General features: G+C 40.0%; 1 protein-coding gene across 4 annotated transcripts in view; it reads left to right on the forward strand.

The window, feature by feature from the left end:
* Window positions 1–24,975, forward strand: part of F8 (coagulation factor VIII) — a 136,860-nt gene that overhangs the window by 65,491 nt on the left and 46,394 nt on the right. For 3 of the 4 annotated variants that reach the window (XM_035010634.1, XM_035010641.1, XM_035010651.1), the window contains exons 13-14: window positions 7,858–8,067; window positions 15,360–18,438. In XM_035010634.1, coding sequence (XP_034866525.1) covers window positions 7,858–8,067; window positions 15,360–18,438 — 3,289 coding nt within the window. Of the gene's footprint in view, window positions 1–7,857; window positions 8,068–15,359; window positions 18,439–24,975 lie in introns of those variants that run through there. The other variant, XM_035010660.1, reaches the window with a different exon arrangement.

The following is a 24,975-nucleotide window of genomic DNA, read 5'->3' on the forward strand; positions in this document are numbered from 1 at the left end:
GTGCTCCATAAACTTGGTGTTTGCCTGTTGTTCCAGCTGGTCTTCTGGGGGAGGGGCCTGCTGTGCTGATGCTCAGGTGTCTTTGCCTGGGTGGAGTTGCACCGCCCCTTGCCGGGGGCTGGCCTCAGTGCAAGCTGCTTCTGGTGGCTCTTTGTGGCTTTTGTTCCCTGAAGGCTTTCTGTGCCTCTTTAGAGGATGAATATTAAAATGGCCACGCCCTGATCTCCAGCCCCAGACCTGAAAGATCACAGTCCCTTCTCTTCAGTAAACCCTCAGGGATAAGCAGTCTTCACTTCTGTGTGTGCCAAACTGCAAACTCCTGCGGTGTGCACCCACAACAATCCTCCCAGGAGAAGGCGGAGGGTAGCAGTGTTTTTGCCCTTTGCAAGGCCTGCACACAGAGAGCGGTTGCCCAATCATGCCGTGGTTCGTGGTTTATGGCGAACTGAGCTGAGAGCCCCCTCCTGGGCTCACTGACCATAACTGGTTTCCCTGCTCCAACGCTTGGGAATTCTTCAGGCTCAGGCACCCCTGTTCTTTCTGTGACCCCAGGGATCCTGAGACCACACTGTCCCACCTAGGATTCTGCCCTGCTTTGCCACCTGAGCACCTTTCAGGCAGGGAAGTCCCTCACCAGAGCTGACTTCTAAAAGTTCCAATTTTGTAGTCCACTGCTATATCACTTTCTGGTGGCTGGCTGATTGAGGCTCCCTCCCCCCATGGTTTATTTTCTGATATGTTGGTTCAGATTCACTTCTCCATACCTCCTACCTTGCAAAAAGTGGTTGCTTTTCTATTTGTAGAATTGCAGCCATTTTTTCCTTAGATCTCAGTTTGAGCTCGCAGGTGTTCAGAATGATTTGACAGCTATCTAGCTGAATTCAAGGGACTAGACGAAATGAGGTCCCCTACTCTTCTGCCATCTTGCCTCCCCTCCACAAATTTCCTTTTCTTATAGAGACACCAGTCATAGGGGCGCCTGGGTGTCTCAGTCAGTTGAGTGTCCAACTCTTGGTTTCAGCTCAGGTCATGATCTCAGGGTTGTGAGATTGAGCCCTGCATTGGGCTCCATGCTCAGTGGGAAGTCTGCTTGAGTTTCTCTCTTTCCATCTCCCTCCGCATGCCCCTCTCTCTCAAATAAATAAAATAAATCTTTAAAACGAAAAAAGACAGTAGTCATATAAGACCTCATTTTAATGAATGACCTATTTAAAGACCCTGTCTCTAAATACAGTCACATTCTGAGACACAAGGGGTTAGAACTTCAACATATGAATTTGGACAGGAGCACAATTCAACCTATTACAAAAATACATATGTGTATGTGTTTTATACATACACACAAATCAGAATGGTCAAAAATATGATAAAGAATTTCAGTCTCGGGGCACCTGGGTGGCTCAGTCATTAAGCATCAGTCACTCTGGGAGACAACTTGGCAGGTTCTTATAAATTTAAACATATACTTAACATATGATCCAGAAGTACCACTCCTGGGTATTTTCCCTAGAAAAATGAAAACTTATGTTCACACAAAAACCTGCCCATGAAGGTTTACAGAAGCTCTATCCATAAGTGTTAAAACTTGGAAACAGAGAACTTAAGTCTTGACCCAGGGGTACCCCAGAAGCACTCACCCTGTGGTCATGTAGCACCAGGAAGGAAAGCCACACCAGAAGGGGAGAAATGCCTCAAGGATGAAGCTACCAATCAGGAGGAACCAGAGGCTAGAGTCTAAGCCCAGAGTGAAACTGTATGGAGAACCTGTGAGAGCAGCACATACATGTTGCTGAGAGTGAAATCCTCTTCTTCATTTACCACTTCTGAGGTTCACCCCTCTGCACCCAGCTCCAGTGATGAGGAAATAATTGAATTCTTTGTCCAGGAGCTGAGTAAGCAGCGCTCCCCCTGACCACAGGGACCCAGAAGAGCCCGTCTCTCCTTTCTGCACACTGCACTTGGCACCCTGCCTTCCTTGCCCTGACTTGACTTGAAATTGGCTGAAGACTACAGGAGAATGCCTCTTACCCACTTCCCATCCCAACTGGAAAATTCCAAGTGATGTGGCCTCACTGGCACCACGCCCACATGTGGTGGGAATTTCACATCCTCTTGTTCTAGATTCACTTTAAGGCTTAATGCTTTGGATTTCTGTTTGCTTTGTAAATACATACACATGTATGTATGCATTTGTGTTTTGCAGGATGGGGGAGAACATTTTTCGGTTTTGATAAAATTGGGTGTGAGGAGATTTTGAATGCTATAGCTCCAAGCTTGTTCCATTTGGGGCCAGCAATTTAAAGTGGGGGGATGTCCCACCAAACTAAGAGAGTCTCCCCCCAAACCAGGGACCTCCTTCCCACTAGTGCCTTCCCCCTTGCTTTCTTTTTCTTTTTAAAGATTTTATTTATTTGAGAGAGAAAGAATGAGCAATGGTGAGGGGCGGTGGGGAGAGAGAGAGAGAGAAACAGACTCCCTACTGAGCAGGAAGCCTGATGCAGGGCTCGATCCCAGGACCCAGAAATCATGATCTGAGCTGAAGGCATATGCTTAACTGGCTGAGCCACCCAGGTGCCCTACCCTCCCCCTTTCTATGAGGAATTAAGATGCTATAACTTTTTGGAAACTCAGTTTTGGGGGGTTTTATTTGGATATGTTTTGGGGTCCATGCCATTTTTATCCCCTGGGGAAAACTTGATGACGAAGAAAGGAAAAAAGGAGGCAACCTGTCCTTTCCCCCCTTCACCTGTAGCTTCTTGAAAATGGGCCTCTGTAGAACAAATGTGCCAGTTTTTATTAAAAAACAAAATAAAAAACTTGGAAACAATCAGAACGTCCCACAGTAAGCAAATGATTAAACAGACTGTGGTACATCCATACACTTGAATATTTTTCAGCAATAAAACAGAATGAACTATTGATATACACAACATGAATGAACTTCAAAGGCATTAAGCCGAGTGATAAGATCCAGTCTCAAAAGGTGACATACTGTATTATTTCATTTACAAGGTGTTCTGGTGAAGGCAATGGTTATCAGAGCTTGGAGTGGAGGAGGAGTTTGACTATTTGCAATGAAGAACTCCAGTACAATGGAGTTTTCTATGTTAAGTGAGATGTTCTGTATCCTGACTGTGCTCGTGGTTATACACATTGACATATGTGCTAAAACTCATAAAACTGTGCACCAAATAAGAATCAATTTTACTCTGTAAACTTCTATTTTTATTTTTTAAAGTAATCTCTGCACCCAACATGGGGCTTGAACTCACAACCCTGAGATCAAGAGTCACATGCTCCTCCAACTGCTGGGGTATGTCTCATATAGCAGTGTTTGTAGTGCCTAAAACAGAAAAACTAAAATCAAAGATGATGCCTATTGTTAGAGGAAGGTTGAATATATTCTGGCACACCCATAATATGAAATATTATGAAGCCATTAAAAAGAATGAATTAGCGGGGCACCTGGGTGGCTCAGTCGTTAAACATCTGCCTTCAGCTAAGGTCATGATCTCTGACTCCTGGGATTGAGCCCCACGTCGGGCTCCCCGCACCATGGGGAGCCTGCTTCTTCCTCTCCCTCTGCTTGCTGCTCCACCTGCTTGTGCTCTCTCTTTCTCTCTGACAAATAAATAAATAAATAAAATCTTTTTTTAAAAAAAAAGAATGAATTAGAGCTGTACCCAGCTACTTAAAGCAATTTCTATGAAATATTGTTGAATAATATATTGCAGGTGCAGAAAAAGTGTATATAATATGATCTCATTTTTGTAAAATAAACAATGACCACAAAAGAGAAACCATAGATATGTATGCATATAGGTCTATGTAGAGAATGATACAGTTTCAAGACACAATGATATGTTCTAATTGTTCTGGATTGGGGTCTTTCCTCAGTATTTCTAATCATATCTCTAGCACTTTACTCCCACTTTGTTTCAAGAACAAAATTTTGTAAATTATATCAAGAAATACTATGGCAATATAAGTCTTGAGAAGAGGGATTTGATGTTCTCTTTTTTCAAATCCAATCCATTTAGGGGCGCCTGGGTGGCTCCATCGTTAAGCGTCTGCCTTCGGCTCAGGTCATGATCCCAGGGTCCTGGGATCGAGCCCCACATCGGGCTCCCTGCTCAGCGGGGAGCCTGCTTCTCCCTCTCCCGCTCCCCCCTGCTTGTGTTCCTGCTCTCGCTATCTCTCTCTCTGTCAAATAAATAAATAAAAATCTTTAAAAAAAAAAAAATCCAATCCATTTAGCTCATCTGCAGGGGATTTATGGTAACATCTTACTTTGTGTTTCCTATTTTTTCTGAATTTTTCTATTTCTCTTTGAGGAGGATTACCCTTTTTTTTTTATGTTAAGTTAATCACCATACATTACATCATGTAGTGTTCCATGATTCATTGTTGGCGTATAACACCCAGTGCTCCATGCAATACATGCCCTCCTTAATACCCATCACCGGGGGGCGCCAGGGTGGCTCAGATGGTTAAGCGTCTGCCTTCGGCTCGGGTCATGATCCCGGGGTCCTGGGATCGAGCCCCATATCAGGCTCCTGGCTCACCGGAGAGCCTGCTTCTCCCTCTCCCTCTGCCTCTCCACCTGCTCATGCTCTCTTTCTCTATATCTCTGTGTCTCAAGTGAATGAATAAAATCTGAAAAAAAAAAAAAATACCCATCACCAGGGTAACCCATCCCCCCACCCCCCTCCCCTCTAAAACAGTGTTTCTCAGAGTCCATAGTCTCTCATGGTTCATCTCCCCTTCCGATTCCCCCCCTTCATTTTTCCCTTCCTACTATCTTTTTTTTTAACATACAATGTATTATGTGTTTCAGAGGTACAAGTCTGTGATTCATCCGTCTTACACAATTCACAGCGCTCACCATAGCACATACCCTCCCCAATGTCCATCACCCAGGCACCCCGTCCCTCCCACCCCCCACCACTCCAGCAACCCTCAGTTTGTTTCCTGAGATTAAGAGTCTCTTATGGTTTGTCTCCCTCTCTGGTTTCATCTTGTTTCATTTTTTCCTCCCTTCCCCTATGGTCCTCTGTCTTGTTTCTCGAATTGAGGAGGGTTACTCTTGAAATATTGCCATTCACACAAAGTCTGTTACTTGTTTTATTTTGTGTCCAGAATTATTGAAATATAGTTGACACATAACATTGTGTAGGTTTAAGGTGTTGATTTGGTAGTTTTATATATTGCAAAATGATTACTCCCATAGTGTTAGCTGACACTTCCACCATGTCACATCATTACCATCTCTTTTTTTCTAGTGAGAACATTTCAGATCTCTCTTAGCAAGTTTCAAGTATGTAATACAGTATTATTAACTATAATCACCATGCTGTACATTAGATCCCAAGAATTTATTCGTCTTCTCACTAGTAGTTTGTATCCTTTGACCAACATCTGCCCATTTCCCCCATCCTGCCATCCCTGGTAACCAGCCATTCAACTCTGGTTCTGAGTTCAGCTTTTTTAGATTCCACATATAAGTGGAATCATACAGTATTTGGCTTTCTCTGTCTGACTTATTTCACTGATGATCACATTTCCCTGATGATTAATGTTGAGCACCTTTTCATGTACCTGTTGACCAATTGTATGTCTTCTTCGGAAAAAAATTCTATTTAGTTCCTCTGCCCTTTTTAAAAATCAGATTTTGGGGGCGCCTGGGTGGTTCAGATGGTTAAGCCTCTGCCTTCGGCTCAGGTCACGATCCCAGGGTCCTGGGATCGAGTCCCGCATCGGGCTCCCTGCTCAGCGGGGAGCCTGCTTCTCCCTCTGCTGCTGCCTCTCTCTATCTCTCTCTCTGACTCTCATGAATAAATAAAACATTTTAAAAAATAAATAAAAATCAGATTTTGTTTTGTTATTGAGTTGTATGAGTTCTTTATATATTTTGGATATTAACCCCTTATCAGATAAATGATTTGCAGATATTTTCTCCTGTTCCTTAGGTTGCCTTTTCATTGTGTTGATTGTTTCTTTTCCTGTGCAGAAGCTTTTTAGTTTGATATAACCCCACTTATTAATTTTTCCTTTGTTGCTTGTGCTTTTGGTGTCATATCCAAAAGAATCATTGCCAAAACCAATGTCAAGTAGCTTTTTCCCTGTGTTTCTAGGAGTTTTACAGTTTCAGGTCTTATGTTTAAGTCTTTAATCCATTTCAAGTTAATTTTTGTATGTGGTGTAATGTAAGGCTTCAATTTCATTCTTCTCCATGTGGTTATCCAGTTTTCCCAACACCATTTATTGAAGACACTACCCTTTCCTCACTGAGTATTCTTAACATTTTTTAAAGATTTTATTTATTTATTTGAGAGACAGAGAGCACAAGGGGGGGCAGGAGAGGCAGAAGGAGAGGGAGAAGCAGACTCCCCGCTGAGCAGGGAGCCCGGGATGATGACCTGAGCCAAAGGCAGATGCTTAACCCACTGAGCCAACCCAGGCGCCCCCCTCATTGAATATTCTTGACTACATTGTCAAATATTAGTTGACCATATGTTTAAGGATTTATTCTGGGCTCTCGATTCTGTTCCATTAGTCTATGTGTCTATTTTTATGCCAGTACCATATTGCTTTATTTACTACAGCTTTGTAGTATAGCTTGAAATCAGGAAATGTGATGCCTCCAGCTTTGTTCTTTCTCAAGACTGCTGTGGCTGTTCAGGGTCTTTTGTGGTTCCGTATGAACAGTCATATTTTCCATCAGCATTTACCAATAGCTCATTCTCTTTTGCTACCTGTTTGAAATGCTGTCTTTATCATATATTAAATTCCCATTTATATCTGTGTCTCTTTCTGGATTCTATATTCTGATTGATATATTCATCTATACCTGCATATTACCACACATTTAATTATAATAGATTTATAGTATCTTAAAATGCTTTGTAAGGCAAGAAATTTTGATTCTTAATTAGCTGCACTAAACTAAAGTCTGAGCATTGCTTAGTTGATTTGTGGACCACCACCCTGCAGAATAGATATATGGAAGAGGCTTTCAGAAACAATTCCCTTTATAGACTGAAGTCAAAAAGTTACTTTTGTTTAGCTTTTTATTTAGAAATAACTTCAAACTTACAGAAATTCTGCAAGAATAGGATAGAGAACTCCCATATACCCTTTACCCAGATTCACTAATTTTTAATAATTTTCTATATTTGCTTTATCATTCTCTTTTTTCTCTATATACTCACTTTTATTACTTATTTTCTTTTTTAAAAAAGATTTTGTTTATTTATTTGACAGAGAGAGACACAGCGAGAGAGGGAACACAAGCAGGGGGAGTGGGAGAGGGAGAAGCAGGCTTCCCGCCGAGCAGGGAGCCCGATGCGGGGCTCCATCCCAGGACCCTGGGATCATGACCTGAGCTGAAGGCAGATGCTTAACGACTGAGCCACCCAGGCGCCCCTTATTACTTATTTTCTAATTGAGAACAGGTTGCCCTTTTATCTCTTAGTACTTCACTGTGCATTTCCTATGAATACAGATATTCTCTTGTGTAACCAAAGTGGAATTATGAAATTCAGAAAATTTAACATTGATATAATACATTTATGTAATTGGCAGCCAATATTCCGATTGTATAAATCAGTGCCATCTTTTGTAGTATTTCCTCCCTCCAGTTCATGAAGGGTCAAGGTCTGTGATTCTTCTCACTTTGGGTTTGGGACCTAGCTGATCAAGTATTAATAATCCACTTTTTTTGGAAAGTATAATGCTATCTCTTCTTGGGAATAAGGTAATGGACATAACATATAATTATTTCTAATCATATCATGACCATCTCAAATAATAAATCCGGATACTGCTAAAACCTCTTGCTCCCCATTTCTTTTGCAGGCATCAATGGCTATGTTTTTGACAACTTGCAGCTGTCAGTTTGTTTGCATGAGGTGGCATACTGGTACATTCTGAGTGTTGGAGCACAAACTGACTTCCTGTCTGTCTTCTTCTCTGGATATACCTTCAAACATAAAATGGTCTATGAAGACACACTTACCCTATTCCCATTCTCAGGAGAAACTGTCTTCATGTCAATGGAAAACCCAGGTTAGTTATTTATGTTATTCTTTTTTTAAGATTTTATGTATTTATTTGAGAAAGAGAGAGAGAGCGGTGGGAAGAGGCAGACGGAGAGGGAGAAGGAGTCCTAAGCAGATTCTGCACTGAGCTTGGAGCCCAACGCAGGGCTCAGTCTCACGACCCTGAGATCAGGGCCTGAGCTGAAACCAAGAGTCAGACACCCAACCAACTGAGCCACCCAGGCACCCCAGTTATTTATATTACTCTTTTACTAACAATTGTGATCACTTCACTAGCCATGCATTTGCTCATATGTGGCCAATACTAAATGGTTCAAGTGATCTTAATAATTGCAAGGCATTTTAATGACAATATATCAGGTATTTAACTTTAAAGTCTTTCCTCTAAAAAGTGCCTTACTTACCATTGGCCAAAATGATAAATGTGTTTATTAAACTATAGTGGTGAATATACATTTATACATGCAATTAACAAGTGAAGCTAAATATGTTTCTGTGTGCTTTGTGAACTGTGTACTCTTATAAATACCCCCTAGAAGCCTTTGGGAGTGCATTGTAATCTCTCTTTGTACACATACCCTCAAACCACTGGGAACCCTTCAGGACGAATGTGGCTGGCAGTTTCTCATCTTCTCTCTCCCTCCATAACCACTGCAAGGCTTTTGAAAGCACCAGCCCTGTGATCAGGAGGAACACTGACCTGGCCTAAATCCAACACAGATTGTTGCTTCAGTTATACAGTTTAATAACAAGTGTTAGGCCACTCTGTGCTCCAGTCCCTCCCACCTCTATCATCTGCAGAGGAAAGCACATAAAACTACCTGCAGATTGTAGTTATTCTCTTACATGGAAGGCTTTTCTGGAGATAAAACTCTCATAGGAAAAGTTCTGGGGAATAAAAGCCAATCTCATCATATATAAACATATGTTCACCTTTATACCCAGAAACTTATCTTACTTCAAGTACTGTACTTTTGTGGGAAGTGAGTAAAGAAGAACCTGACAGAACTCCAATAATGTCTCTGAAAGTATCTTTTATATTTATGTTTATGTCTTTGTTATCTGTTTTATATCTAATTTGCAAACTCTGAGAACAGAGACCTTGTTTATCTTATTCATCACTATCTCTAAAGTTTATAGTTCCTGGCCTATAATAAATGCTTAATAAATATTTTTCCCATTAATGAATGAATCAAATATGTACGAAAAGATTATGAAACAGTATGTATAATATGGTTGTAATTGTCTAAGCCAAAGAGAGAAAGTGTCTGTATGTGTATGTGTGTATAAGCAGAGAAAAAAATATTTTAAATATCAATATTTTGAGAAGCTTTTAAATTATTTTGGTGATCACTTAAATTCTAAAGACAAATTAAAACTCTGCTTTATGTGTCTTGAGGAAAAAATTTTAATAGAATATCACTAATTACAAAGCTCAAGCCAAAGCCGCTAGAGATTTCCTGTGTTCAACATGGTAAAGTCTGATCCCTTTTGTTTATTTTATTGAGGTAAAATTCACCATTTTAACCTTTTAAAAGTATACAATTCAGTGGCTTCCAGTACATTCACAGTGTTGTGCAACTATTACTATTATCTAATTCCAAAATATTTTTATCACCCCAAAGAGACCCTTTACCATTAAGCAGTCACTCCCCATCCCCCCTTTTCTAACAAGCACTAATCTACTTTCTGTCTGTAGGAATTTGCCTCTTCTGAGTATTTCATATAAGTAGAATAATACAATATTTGTCCTTTTGTGTCTGGCTTATTTCATTCAGTGTAATGTTTTCAAGATTCATCCATGTTGTAGTGGGTCTCAATACATCTTTTTATCACTACACACTTCACTTTACACTCTCTGCTTTAACCACACATCACCATAAAAAATAAATGATAATTATATGATGTGATAGAGGTAATCGTATTGTAATATATTAATGTATCAATCCGCTCTGAGGGATTTCTTCTCATGGGGAAAGGAAACAGGAGGACTCTAGCAACTCTAATCACCACCTGAAGACCTCCACAGTCTTCACAGATACTGAAGCCAGCTCACAGAGCTGCTCAGAGTTTAAGCTGTATCTTCTCCCCAAGGATATGATGCTGGCCCTGCTCCCTGGGGCCTAGGCCTCCATAGCACCTGCCATCCTCAGGGCCTGAGGCACCACCACAGTACCCCATCATCCCTGCCCCCAAGCACCAAGCCACCAGAGCACCCCACCCACCAGGGCCTAGGCAGTGGGGCATGCCCCAGAGACCTGGACCCCAGCTAGGACATTGCCCTGTGGTGAAAAGGAAACAAGAGGACCCCAGCCAGCCTCCAACAACTCTCACCGCCACTGCTACCAGACACAGCCTTGGCCACCAAGGGCCTCCCCCTCCATTCTTCACTGACATTAACCTCAGCTGACAGAGCTGCATAGAAATGATGCTACCCTTCCTGTAACTGGACCTGCTGAACCCCACCCACAGGTGAAAGTCACTCCCAATCAAGTCAGTCCATACAGATTGGAGGAGGTGATTGCTCCCTCAAATGTGCAGACATCAAACCTGACACAACCAGAGGAACACAGTAACTTTCCAATGACTGACCCCAGAGAAATGGAAATCTACAAATTGCCTGTAAAGAAACACAAACTTATTATTTTAAGGAAGCTCAGCAAGATATAAGAGAACACAAACAGGCAATTCGATAAAATTAGAAAAATAGTACATTAACAAAATAAGAAGTTCAAAAAAGAGAAATCACTTTAAAAATTCTGGAGCTAAAAAGTACAATGAGTGAAATGGGGGGAAAATACATCAGACTTAATCAAACAGAAGAAAGAATCTGTGAACTCAATAACAAGTCTTTTGAAATTATCCAGTCTGAGAAAAAAAAAAAAAAGGAATGAAGAAAGCCTACAGGACTTAAGGGATACCGTTAAATTTTTCCCAAGAAGACATACAAATGGCCAATAGGTATATGAAAAGGTGTTCAAATCACTAATCATCATAAATGTAAATCAAAACCAAAATGAGATATCACCTCACATCTGTTAGGATGCCTATTATTAAAAAGACAAGAGATAGCAAGTGCTGGTGAAGATATGGAAAAAAAGGAACCCGTGTGCATTGTTGATGGAATGTAAACTGGTGCAGCCACTCTAGAAAACAATATGAGATTCCTCACAAATTAAAAATGGAATGATCCGGGGCGCCTGAGTGGCTCAGTCGTTAAGCGTCTGCCTTTGGCTCAGGTCATGATCCCAGGGTCCTGGGATCGAGCCCCGCATCGGGCTCCCTGCTCTGCGGGAAGCCTGCTTCTCCTTCTCCCACTCCCCCTGCTTGTGTTCCCTCTCTTGCTGTGTCTCTCTCTGTCAAATAAATAAAATCTTTAAAAAAAAAAAAATAGAATGATCCAGCAATCCCACTTCTGAGTATATAGCCAAAGGAAATGAAATCACGATTTCAAAGACATATCTGCACTCCTGTGTTTATTGCAGCATCATTCACAATAGCCAATATATGGAAATAACCTAAGTGCCTATTGATGGATGAATGGATAAAGGAAATGTGATATATATAATGGAATATTATTCAGCCACAAAAAGGAGAAACCACCATTTATGACAATATGGATGAACCTGGAAGGCATTATGCTAAGTGAAATAAGCCAGACAAGGACAAATACTGTATGGAATCACTTATGTGGGAAATCTAAAAAAAAAAAAAAGAAGAAGAAAAAGTCAAACTCATGGAAACAGATAGTAGAATGGTGGTTATATCATGTTTTGTAACCTGCTTTGTTTCTTAATGATATATTCAATGTTTTTCTATATATACATCTAATAAATATAGACAAGCGTAATTATTTTTAAAAGATTGCTTAATATTCCATACTAGGGATATTGTACTAGCCTTGGATGACCAAAGAGCTCTTGTCTGTTGGAGCCTGAGATGTGCTCCTACCTACCTGTGATCAGCTGGGCTCTGTCTCTCTGGGTTACTTTGATAAAAACTAATTCCAAGATTGATAACAGCTTACAAAAATAATTAGTTCACTGAAAGCCCCGGTTATATCACTGAGGCAGGAGACTAACTGGTCTATATATTTGTAAGTCTCTAACTTGGCTGGGCATCTTATGCCTGTGTCAGAAGTTGGAGGAGGGGATTGGCAGCTGGTGTCTCCAAGGGAATTATAATTCTTTTAATTTTCTTCACAACTGTAACTGTATCTTCTTTCTTATTTTAAATTTTGTACATGTAGAATTTCTTATTTTTATTTGGTTATTTTATTGTTTTTCATCAGAGTCAACTCTTCTTTAAGCTCTTGGGTTGAGATTTAATTAATTATAATGTTTTAAATTAACTTTTATTCATGCGTGTAATACAAAAAGTTGTTCTCATTACAAAATTTCAACAAGTACAGATATAACTTTTTTAAACTACTATTCCCAATCCCAGGCTCTTCTCAGAGTTTGGTGTATGTCATTCCAAACCTGTTTATGGAGTTTCATTTTCCCTTTTCTCAGTCAGTTACTGTCCTTCTTAGGAAAAAAAAGGAACTGGTTATGTCTAAGTTATAACAGTAGAATTTTAAGAGTCAAAGACCTTATTTAAATTACTCATTTCAGCTCCAGTCCTAGTCTACTCTGACCCAACATGGTTTTTTTTTCCTTCAAATTTTTATTTAAATTCTAGTTAGTTAGCATATAGGGTAACATTGGTTTCAGGAGTAGAATTCAGGGGCACCTGGGTGGCTCAATCAGTTGAGCGTCTGACTCTTGGTTTCAGCTCAGGTCATGATCTCAGGATGAGATCAAGCCCTGCAATGGGTCCGTGCTTACCACGGAATCTGGTTGTCTCTCTCCCTCTTCCCCTCCCCCTGCTTGCTCTCTCTCAAATAAATAAATAAAATCTTTTTAAAAAGGAGTAGAATTCAGTGATTCATCACTTACATACAACACCTAGTGCTTATCACAAATGCCTCCTTAATACCTGTCACTCATCTAGCCCATCTCCCACCCACCTCCCTCCATCAACCCTCAGTTGTTCTCTATAGTTTCTTATGGTTTGTTTGCCTCCCTCTCTTTTTCCCCCTCCCATATGTTCATCTGTTTTGTTTCTTAAATTCCACATGAGTGAAATCATATGATATTTGTCTTTCTCTGACTGACTTATTTCACTTACCATAATGCACCCTAGCTCCATCCATGTCATTGTGAGTGGCAAGATTTCATTCTTTTTGATGGCTGAGTAATATTCCATTGTGTATGTATACCACATCTTCTTTATCCATTCATCTGTCAGTGGACATGTGGGTCTGTCCATAGTTTGGCTATTGTTGATAGTACTGCCATGAACATCGGGGTATGTGTAGCCCTTTGAATCTGTATTTTTGTATCCTTTGACCTAACCTAGTTTTACACCATCCTTTAAATGTTATGAAATTAGGCTCCCAATCCACAAACATATGTTCACTATGGAATCAAATAGGATTTCATTTCTTATTTTTATAACTTGTTTAATTGAAACTTCTAATTGTTTTACTGTTCTTATTATAATGTTTTCCCTTTGGTTATTCTCTTTTTTTTTTTTTTTCAAGAGTTTTATCATACAGTGTATTCTTTTTACTTAGAGACTGACCTCCTGGACCCATGCATCCTCATCCAGTCTGGGCTGGTTCTTTCTAGAATTGACTGAGTATCAGTTATTAACTTGGGACTTTTCTTCATCCTTCTTCAGCATAGGTGCCTCTTTCCTGGATCCCATGTCATCCTATTTTTTAAATATACAATATACTCCTTTGTTTTGAAAACACACTTTCATCACTTCCTGAGAGTGGTTGCTTTAGAAGTAGATTTTCTAAATCTTTGTATGATAGAAAATGTATTCTCATTTCCCATTTGATTATCTGGCTGCACACAGAGTGCAATGTGCATTAATTCTGAAATGCATTTGACCATAAAAACCTTTTCCATGGGCATCCCATTATCTTATAGGTGTCTATGGAAATATTCTTGGGGGAAAGTTTTCCCTTTGAGGGAAAGCTGGATTCAGTTAAGATTTTGCTTGCAAATGTCATGCAAGATGATGAGACTGTTAAGGTACCTGATGGGTTGCTTGGTAAATGTGTATTTTTTTTAACTTATGTTTATGTATCTACTTTACCACTATGAAATTCCTTCACTTGAATAATCCTGTTCATAGTAGAAATTAATATTGCTAGCCCTGTAGTGGGATTTTATATTATGTGTATCCTAAACCTAAGTCCTACTCCCTTGTGCTTACTTATCCTGCAAACTGATGACAGTGGAAGCTAGTCATTGTGTTATATGATTTGAATACTTTATATGATAGAATAGATACTATTAGCCTCATTTATAAATTAGAAAACTGGAGCTCAGAGAGCTCAGTTGACTTGCTCAAAGTCACACAGCTGGTAAATGGTAGAGCTAGAATTTAAACCCAGGCAATCTGACTCTGAGAACCTGTGCCATAGCTAGCCTACATAAAGTTTCATGAATTAAGTCATTATCATCATCAAAGAGTTCTGTGTGGGGGAGTCTGTGTGGCTCAGTCAGTTAAGCATCCTACTCTTGGTTTCAGCTCAGGTCATGATCTCAGGGTGGTAAGATCGAGCCCCATGTCGGGCCCTGCACTCAGCACCAAGTCTCCTTGAGATTCTTTCCCCTTCCTTCTCCCTCCCCCTGTGCTCCTCCCCCAGCTCACATGCACACTTTCTCTAAAATAAAAAAAAATAAATCTTTTTAAAAAAAGATTTCTGTGTGACTATTAAGACTCCACTATTGGGGGCGCCTGGGTAGCTCAGTCAATTCAACATCTGCCTTCGGCTCAGGTCATGGTCTCAGGGTCCTGGGATCGAGCTCTGCATCAGGCTCCCTGCTTGTGGGTAGTCTGCCTCTCCCTCTCCCTCTGCCCCTCCCCCCCCCAGCTTATGCTTGCGTGCTCTCTCTCTCTCTCTCTCAAATAAATAAATAAAATCTATTTTAAAAAAAGACTCTCTACTAATGTATATGTTAATTACATTTCTCCATTTTTATCCCAATATCCATTTTTAATCAAAGGCCTTTCTTGTAATTACATACAGATATACCCAATAGCAGCAATGCAAAAACCACTTTCACTACCATTGTTGGACTGTTTTTGTGCCAGGGATTTAACCTGATGACCTGTAATAAAATGATACTGACTAGTATTTTTTCATTATCTGGGAATAGAAGAGAACCACTAATACAGAACTTACTTGGGACCTGGGTTGTAAGTAACCAGAGTCTTATTCTTCCTCATCTCCAGGTCTGTGGGTTCTGGGGTGCCACAACTCAGACTTTCGGAACAAAGGCATGACAGCCTTACTGAAGGTTTCTAGTTGTAACAGGAACATTGGTGATTATTATGAGGACACATATGAAGATGTTCCAATTTCCCTGCTGAATGAAAACAATGTCATTGCACCCAGAAGCTTCTCCCAGAAGTCAAGGCACCCTAGCACCAAGCAAAAGCAATTCAAAGCCACCACAACTCCAGAAAATGACATAGAGAAGATTGACCCTCAGTCTGCAGAAAGAACACCGCTGCTTAAAGCACAGAGTGTCTCCTCTCGTGATTTGTTGATGCTGCTGGGACAGAATCCTACTCCACATGGATTATTCTTATCTGATCTCCAAGAAGCCACACATGAAGCTGATGGTCATTTACTTGGAGCAATAGAAGGAAACAAGGCCCCATCTGAAGTGGCAAGTCTCAGACCAGAGCTCCATCACAGTGGGGACAGAGTATTTACTCCTAAGCCAGAACTGCAGTTAAGATTAAATGAGAATTTGGGGACAACTGTAACAGTAGAGTTGAATAAACCTGATTTAAAGATTTCTAGTTCATCAGACAGTCTAATGACTTCACCAACAATTCCATCAGACAAGTTGGCAGCAAGTCCTGAAAAGACAGATTCCTTAGAACCCCCAAATATGTCAGTTCACTTTAATAGTCATTTAGGTACCATTGTATTTGGCAAAAATTCATCTCACCTTATTCAGTCTGGTGTACCTTTGGGCTTGAGTGAAGGAAATAATGATTTCAAGTTGTTAGAAGCAGCTTTAATGAATAGTCAAGAAAGTTCACTGGGAGAAAATATATTATCAATGGAGAGTAATAGGTTATTTAAAGAAGAAAGAGTTCGTGGACCTGCTTCATTAATCAAAGATAATGCTTTATTCAAAGTTAATATCTCTTTGGTAAAGACAAACAAGACATCAATTAACTCAACAATTAATAGAAAGACTCATGTTGATGTCCCAACATTATTTATTGAGAACAGTACATCAGTCTGGCAAGATACTATATTAGAAAGTAATACTGAGTTACAAGAAGTGACTTCTTTGATTCATAATGAAACATTTATGGACAGAAATATTACAGCTTTGGGGCTAAATCATGTGTCAAATAAAACCACTTCATCAAAAAATGTGGAAATGGCCCACCAAAGAAAAGAAGGCCCTGTGCCACTAGGTACAGAAAATCCAGATCTATCATTCTTCAAGATACCGTTCTTGCCAGATTCAGCAAATTGGTTAAAAAGGACCCATGGCAAGAACTCCCTAAGCTCTGAGCAAAGGCCCAGTCCAAAACAATTAACATCTTTAGGATCAGAAAAATCTGTGAAAGATAAGAATTTTTTGTCAGAGGAGAAAGTGGTAATAGGAGAGGATGAATTTACAAAGGACATAGGACTCAAAGAGATTATTTTTCCAAAGAGCAAGAGCATATTTTTTACTAATTTGGCTAATGTCCAAGAAAATGATACATACAATCAAGAAAAAAAATCTCAGGAAGAGATAGAAAGAAAGGAAAAATTAACCCAAGAGAATATGGTTTTGCCTCAGGTATATACAGTGATTGGCACTAAGAATTTCCTGAAGAACCTTTTCTTACTAAGCACTAAGCAAAATGTAGAAGGTTTAGATGAGCAGCCATATACTCCAATACTTCAAGACACCAGGTCATTAAATGATTCAGCACATAGAGAAGGGATTCACATGGCCAACTTCTCAAAAATAAGGGAAGAAGCAAACTTGGGAGGCCTGGGAAATCAAACAAAGCAAATGGTAGAGAGATTTCCAAGCATTACAAGGATGTCTCCTAATCCAAGTCAGCATCTTATCACTCAACGTGGTAAGCGGGCTTTGAAAGAACCCAGACTCTCACTAGAAGAAATAAAATTTGAAAGGTGGGTAATTTTGAATGACACCTCAACCCAGTGGTCCAAAAACATGAACCATTTGACCCAGGGCACCCTCACAAAGATAGAGTACAATGAGAAAGAAAAAAGAGCCATTACTCAGTCCCTCCTATCAGATTGTTCTATGAGGATTCATGGCCTTATTCAAATGAATGATTCTGCATTACCTATTGCAAAAGTATCAGCATTTCCATCAATTAGACATACAGATCTGACCAAGATCCCATCCCAAGACAACTCCTCTCATCTTCCAGCATCAGCCTGTAATTATACTTCTAGGGAGAGGAGTTCTAGGGTCCAAGAAAGGAGTCATTTCTTACAAGAAGCCAAAAGAAATAACCTTTCTTTAGCCTTCCTAACCTTAGAAATGATTGGAGGTCAAGGAAAGTTCAGCTCCATGGGGAAAAGTGCCACAAACCAACCCCCGTACAAGAAACTTGAAAACACTCTTCTCTTGAAACCAGGCTTGTCTAAAACATCTGGCAAAGTTGAATTACTGCCTAAAGTTCATGTTCATCAAGACTCTTTACCTACAAAAGCTAGCAATGATTCTCCTGGCCACCTGGATCTCATGGAAAAGATCTTTCTTCAGAAAACACAAGGACCTGTTAAATTGAATAAAACAAATAGACCTGGAAAAGTGCCCTTTCTGAAATGGGCAACAGAAAGTTCTGAGAAGATTCCCTCCAAGCTGCTGGGTCCCCTTGCTTGGGATAACCACTCTGCTACCCAGATACCAAGAGAAGAGTGGAAATCCCAAAAGAAGTCACAGAAAAACACAGCTTTTAAGAGAAAGGACACCATTTTGCCCCTGGGCCCTTGTGAAAATAATCATTCAATAACAGCAATAAATGAAGAACAAGATAAGCCCCAAAGAGAAGCCACCTGGGCAAAGCAAGGAGGGACTGGAAGGTTGTGCTCTCAAAACCCACCAGTCTCAAAACGCCATCAAAGGGAAATAACCCTTAGTACTCTTCAGCCAGAGGAAGACAAATTTGAGTATGATGACACCTTCTCAATTGAAATGAAGAGAGAAGATTTTGACATCTATGGTGAAGATGAAAATCAGGGCCTCCGCAGCTTTCAACAGAGAACACGACACTATTTCATTGCTGCAGTGGAGCGTCTCTGGGATTATGGGTGAGTAAGAAACAGGTATGGGTGCATTGATTATTCCTCTGTCCTGCTAGTGCAACATTTGACTTTACCAGGTGCTGAAATAATAGAAAAGGCACAGCTTATCTAAGGGAATGAGACTCCAAAGATTGCTTATAAAGGAAGGAAGAACCCTGAGATCCAGGTAGCAAAGTCTAGATGAAGCTAAGGAGTAAATAGGAGGTTAGATGATGACACCAACAATGAAAGACAATGATAAATCCAGAAGGCATGAAACTCTTACTCTAGTGAGATGGAGGAGAAAGGGGGCTTACAAAAGGGTACAGGAATCAGGGTCAAGAAGCATCAATGGGAAGCAGGAAGGAAGTCAACCTTATGAGCTGCAGGAGTAGTCTTAGTCTTGTGAAAAGGTTCTGAGAGAGGCAGGAGGAAGAAGTGAAGTGTGTGGTGAAGAGGTTGAGGATGCAGAGAAAGTTGTTTTCCATGGTACTGGGGATCCAGGGAGCAAAGTGGGAGGATGTGGTTGTTAGGGGAGCAGAGGGAGGTTGGGCAAGGAAGAAAAAGCACAGAGAAATTTGGAAGATAAGGAGACAGACGCTTAGGTGGCTCAGTCAGTTAAGCATCTGCCTTCAGCTCAGGTCATGATCCCAGGGTCCTGGGATCGAACCCCGCATCGGGCTCCTTCCTCAGCAGGGGAGTCTGCTTCTCCCTCTCCCTCTGCCTGCCGCTCCCCCTACTTGTGTTCTCTCTCTGTCTGACAAATAAATAAAATCTTTTAAATAAAATAAAATAAACTTAAGGAGAGTCAGTCAGTCAACAAATAATTTTTATTGAGCACCTACTTTATGCCAGACACATTTGTAGACACTGGGGTACAGTAAAGAAGAAGCTTACATTCATTTGGGGAGAGCAAGAGATAATTAGTAGAAAAATAAATAGGGAAATCTTGATGGTGCTATTCAAAAGACAGAATCAAATAATATGATAGAGAGTGACTGGAGGTGTTACTTTAGCTGTGGTGGTCAGAGAAATCCTCTTTGTGGAATTGAGACCTAAATGATGATAAGAGGACAGCTGATGGAGCTCTGAGAGATGTTTCCAAGCAGAGGGAATAGAAAATACAAAGGCCCTGTGAATGGAACAAATCTGAGGAACAAAAAAGGACCAGTATGACTGGAGTACAGCAAAAACTGGGGGGAAGGGTTTATGGGAGACAAGTAAGATGAGTAGTGGTCAGATAATAGAGGTCCTAGAGGAAGGTTAGGTGCCCTCTTCATTACTCACTGTCACTGTCTGACCTTGCTCTCTACCTCAAATGGTCCCTTATTGCTGCATAGCAACTATAGAATATTTCCCTAGTCTACTGACTTTCCCACTGTCCTGGACCCCTTTCTTACATTTTCTACTTTTTCCTTAAATCTCCAACCCCTTTTACCCATTCTCCAACAGCCCTTCTCATTCATAGCTAATGCTTGTGCAGTGAACCTCCAGACTCCCAACACATTTATTGACATCTGTAACCATATACTGTCTTCATGCTTATGACAATAAATAGACTATGCACCTAAGGCCAACCTCTCCAGTTTCCTAGTCAACCATCTCCAGCCTTCCATTACAGTGCATTTTCATCTTATCCAATACTCAGTTCCTAATCAAATTCTGGTTGTTTTTTGAAATTAAAGCCAATTGGATTCTTTGATGGATTAGATGTGGTTGTGAGAGAAAAAGATGAGTTAGGAATAACTTCAGTGTTTAGAGTAACTAAAAAGAAGGAATGGTCATTGACTGCCAAGGAAAAGGCTGGACAAACAGCAGGTTTTGGGAAGGGGCAGAAATTAAGAGACTACTTTTGTACATGGTAAGGTAGGGAGTTTATATGTGAATCTCAAGTTCAAAGAAGATATCTGAGATGGAGATATACAATTGGATTTTATCTGCATAAGAATAGACCAGCATGAGAATGAATGTAAACAGAAGAGAGGAGAGTTCAAAGAACTAATACCCAGAGCAGTCTAACATTTAAAGGTCAGGGAAATGAAGAACCAGCGAAGTTGAAAGAGAAAGATTGGCATGAGGTTAGTAGAAAAATGAAGGAAAATTGGTGTCAGAGAGACCAGGTGAGAACACATCAAGGATGGAGTAATCAACTATCATATACTACTGAGAGTTCAACTAAGATGAGGACTGAGAATTAGTAATGTAAAGACCAACAGTGGCCTTGAAAATGTAGTTTTTATGGAATAATAGAGATAAAAGACTTTTTGGAGTGGTTTAAAGAAAGAATAGGTGGAAAAGAATCCAGCTATTTCTCTCCATCTCAGTGGCTACCATTCTGGTCTAAATCATCCTCAACTCTCACCCAAATTATTGTAATAGCCTCTTAACTAGACTTGCAGCTTCCAGTGTGGCCCTTTTCCAAACACAGCAGCTAAAGCAAATTTTCAAATTGTGATTCTGATTATTGTTCTCTGCTCCAAACCTTCCAGTGGATTTCCTTCTCACCCTTAGTAAATTCCAAAGCCCTCATCATGGCCTTCAAGTTTCTGAGATTTGACCCTCTGAAACCTCTCTGATCTCTTCTACCATTGTTTCTTGCTCACTCTGTTCCAGCCACACTGGCTTCATTGTTCTTCCTCAAATGCAAAAAATGTATACCTTTCTATAGGCCTTTGCACTTTGTGTCTCATCCTCTGATATCCTGCTATTCATTCTTTCACTTCCTCCAGGTTGCTGCTTAAGTTTCATTTTATCAGGCTTTCCCTGAACACTGTATATACATATAGCTCCTGCCACACTTTTTCAGTGAACTTACTAGCACCTGAAATAGTATACATTTACTTGTCTATTGTCTATGTTCCCCAACTAGAAAGTAAGTTCATTGAGAACACAAATTTTGAAGGTGTTGTTCAATGGTATATCCCCAGAACCTTAAACAGTGCCTGGCATGTGATAGATACTCAAATATCTGTTGAATAAATTAGTAAATGATGGATGTGGGGAGGCAAGAGCAGGTCTTTTTATGTATGTCTGAACTCCAGAGAGTACCAAGTAAACAGTAACACAAGTTCCATGGGCAAGAATAGAGAGGCAGGGAGACCAGTTAAGAGGCGATTGTAATCATCCAGGTAAAAGAAGACAGATTATTTAGACCAAAAGAGTGGTGGTAAAAATCAAAAGAAACAGAAAGATGTTGAGCATAATTTGAGGATAAGCAGACAGGATTTGCTATTAGATTCAATATGGGGGGAATAGGGAGAAAGGACTCAAAGAAGATTTTTAGTTTTTTTCTTAAGCAACTAGGTGGATGATGGTGACATTTAATGAGATGTGGAAGGCTTGAGATAGAACAGATTTATTTGAGGAAACGCTCAAGGGTCTGTTTTGAACATATTTAGTTTGAGATGCCCACTAGACCTCCAGTGGAGATGTTGAGTAGGCAGTTGGATATATGAGTCTGGAGTCCAAGGAAGAGGTCCATGCTAAAGATGAATAAATTTGGGAGTTATAAGCATATTGACAGCATTCAGATAAGACTTGTTGGTATTATCAAGAGAGTAAAAGTAGATGTAAACAATGCCCACTTTAAGCTGGGTCCCCAAAGGTCTATATCCTCAAGGTAACAGTAAACCAGTTAACTCACTTCATTGACGCGCAAATTTCTATTCTTAATCATAATTTATGCAAATCTTGGGTTGGCAGTGCCTGCAGACATCTGGCAGAAGAAAACATAAAACCTCTCAACATCCTAGGCCTCAACTCATTTTCACAAATATTTCAGATACAATGTCCAGAACACAAAGATAAAGGATACAAAACAAAATGAAAAAAATAAATAAGAAGCCACAGAAACAACAGAGAGCCAAAACAAACTCAGAGACTTAAAATCTAGGAATTGTATACAGTTATTAAAACACTTACGCATCATGTAGAAAGAATTGGTGAACTAGTAGGTAAGTAAAATGAAATAGTATGGAATGCAGCATGCAGAGATTTTTTAAATGGAAAATACAAAAGAGATAATAAAAGACTATGGCCAACTGTATTTTCCAAAAATGGATGTGCCAATATGTTCTGTCCTATATGCTCTTGTACAATATGACCTTGCCAGTCCCCCTCCTCTTGATCTGGCCTGGCATTAGGACTCATTTGTGACCAATGTAACAGAAATTTGTGACCTATAGATGTGGTGGAAGTGATGCTGGTTCAGAAAATACTGTGTAGCTTACATCTAGTTCTCCTGAGATGCCCGCTCTGGAAGAAGCCCAGCCGCTATGTAAGAAATCTGATTACCCTGGTGCTGTCATGCTGGTGATGTCACATGTAGGCCTTCTGGTCAAGAGTCCCAGAGAGTCTAGCTTTCCATTCTCCACCAAGGCATCAGGCACATGAGTGAAGCCATTTTGGACCCTCCAGATAAACCCAGATGCCAGCTGAATACCACTGAATCACTACATTTGACACCAGGAGGAGCAAAACTATGACCTAGCCAAGCACTGGTAGAATTCGGACTTAACAGAATTGACAAGTATAATACAATGGTTGCTGTTTTAAGCCATTAAAGTTTTGAAATAGTTTGTGATACAGCAACAGATAACCAGAGGAGACTTAAAGGATAGAGTGTGAAGGATTTACTTATTTTTTTATTTACTTATTTTTAATTGAAATCTCAGAAGGAAAGGAAAGAGTGATTAAAGGAGAAGCTATATTTGAAGAGGTAAGGAGTGAATATTTTCCAAAATTAAAAAAAGTCATCAATGCACAGATTCAGGAAGCTCAACAAATCCCAAACAGGATGAATTAAAAAAATCAACACCTAGGCATTTTTCATCAGAGTGAAACTTCAGAAAACCCAAAAGTCTTAAAAGCAGCCAAAGAAAAAATACAGCATACATTCAAACAAGATACAGAAAGATGACTTTTCAATAGTGCTAATTAAACATAGAAAACGGGAATGATATCTAGAAGGCATTGAAATACAATAACTGCCCATCAAAAATATGATTCAAAAATCAAGGCAAAATAGAACATTTTCCAACAAATAGAAACAGAGAAATCTCACCCTAGCAAAAACCCACTAAAAATATTCTAATGATGTACTTGAGACAATAGGAAAGTGATACTGAATGAAAGAGGTGAAAGGCAAGAAGGACTAAAAAAGAAAGGGTAAATATATGGGTAAATATAAATATTGTTTGTGTAAAATGTTTTATGAGCTCTAAGATATAATTGCTTTTTTCACAATGGGTTTGCCACCTAAACACAGGTGTCATGAAAACCACCCCTATTTTAGAAAGGAAAACCACCCCTAAATTGGAAAGGAAAAACTCATATCAACACTGTCATCCTTGGACACGTAAATTTGGTCAAATCCACCACTCCTGGCCATCTGATCTACAAATGTGGTGGGATCAATAGAAGAACCATTGAAAATTTGAGAAGGAGACTGCTGAGATGGAAAAGAGCTCCTTCAAGTATGCCTGGGTCTCAGACAAACAGAAGGCCAAAAGTGAGTGTGGTCATTTTTGGTATCTCCCCTTGGAAGCTGGAGACTAGCAAGTATTATGTGACTATCATTGATGTCCCAAAACACAGAGACTTCATCAATAACATGAGGACAGGCACATCTCAGGCTGACAGTGCTTCCTAATTGTTGCTGCTTATGTTGATGAACTTGAAGCAGATATCTCCAAGAATGGGCAGACCCATAAGCATGGCCTTCTGGCTTACATACTGGGTGTGAAAAACTAATTGTTGTTTACAAAATGGATTCCACTGAGCCACCCTACAGCCAGAAGAGATATAAGGAAAATGTTAAGGAAGTCAGCACCTATATTAAGAAATTTGGCTACAACCCCAACACAGTAGCATTTGTGCCAATTTCTGGCTAGAGTGATGACAAAATGCCGGAGCCAAGTGCTAACATGCCTTGATTCAAGAAGTGAAACATCACCCACAAAGATAGGGCACCTGGGTGGCTCAGTCATTAAGCGTCTGCCTTCAGCTCAGGTCATGATCCCAGAGTCCTGGGATCCAGCCCCGCATCAAGCTCCCTGCTTAGCCGGAAGCCTGCTTCTCCCTCCCTCACTCCCTCTGCTTGTGTTCCCTCTCTCGCTGGGTCTCTCTCTGTCAAATAAATAAAAATAAAATCTTTAAAAAAATAGCTATGTAAGACTGATGAATCACAGACCTGTACCCTTGAAACAAATAATACATTAAATAACATATTATTTAACAATAATATGTTAATAATAAAAATTAATTAAATTTTAAAAAAGATAGCTATGCCAGTGGAACCATGCTGCTTGAAACTCTGGATTGCCTCCTGTCAGCAGATCATCCAACTGACAAGCCCCTTTGTCTGCCCCTTTAGTATGTCTACAAAATTGGTGGTATTAGTACTCTCCTTGTGAGCTGAGTGTTACAACTGAAGTCAAGTCTGTCAAAATGCACCATGAAGCTTTGAGTTAAGCTTTTCCTGAAACAGTATGGGCTTTGATATCAAGAACGTATCTGTCAGGGTTACCTGGCTGGCTCAGTCAGTGGAGCAGGCGACTCTTGATC

Source organism: Mirounga leonina, unplaced genomic scaffold (genome assembly GCF_011800145.1).
Source record: "Mirounga leonina isolate KUSES-001 unplaced genomic scaffold, KU_Mleo_1.0 Mir_101799, whole genome shotgun sequence".
Lineage (NCBI taxonomy): Eukaryota > Metazoa > Chordata > Mammalia > Carnivora > Phocidae > Mirounga > Mirounga leonina.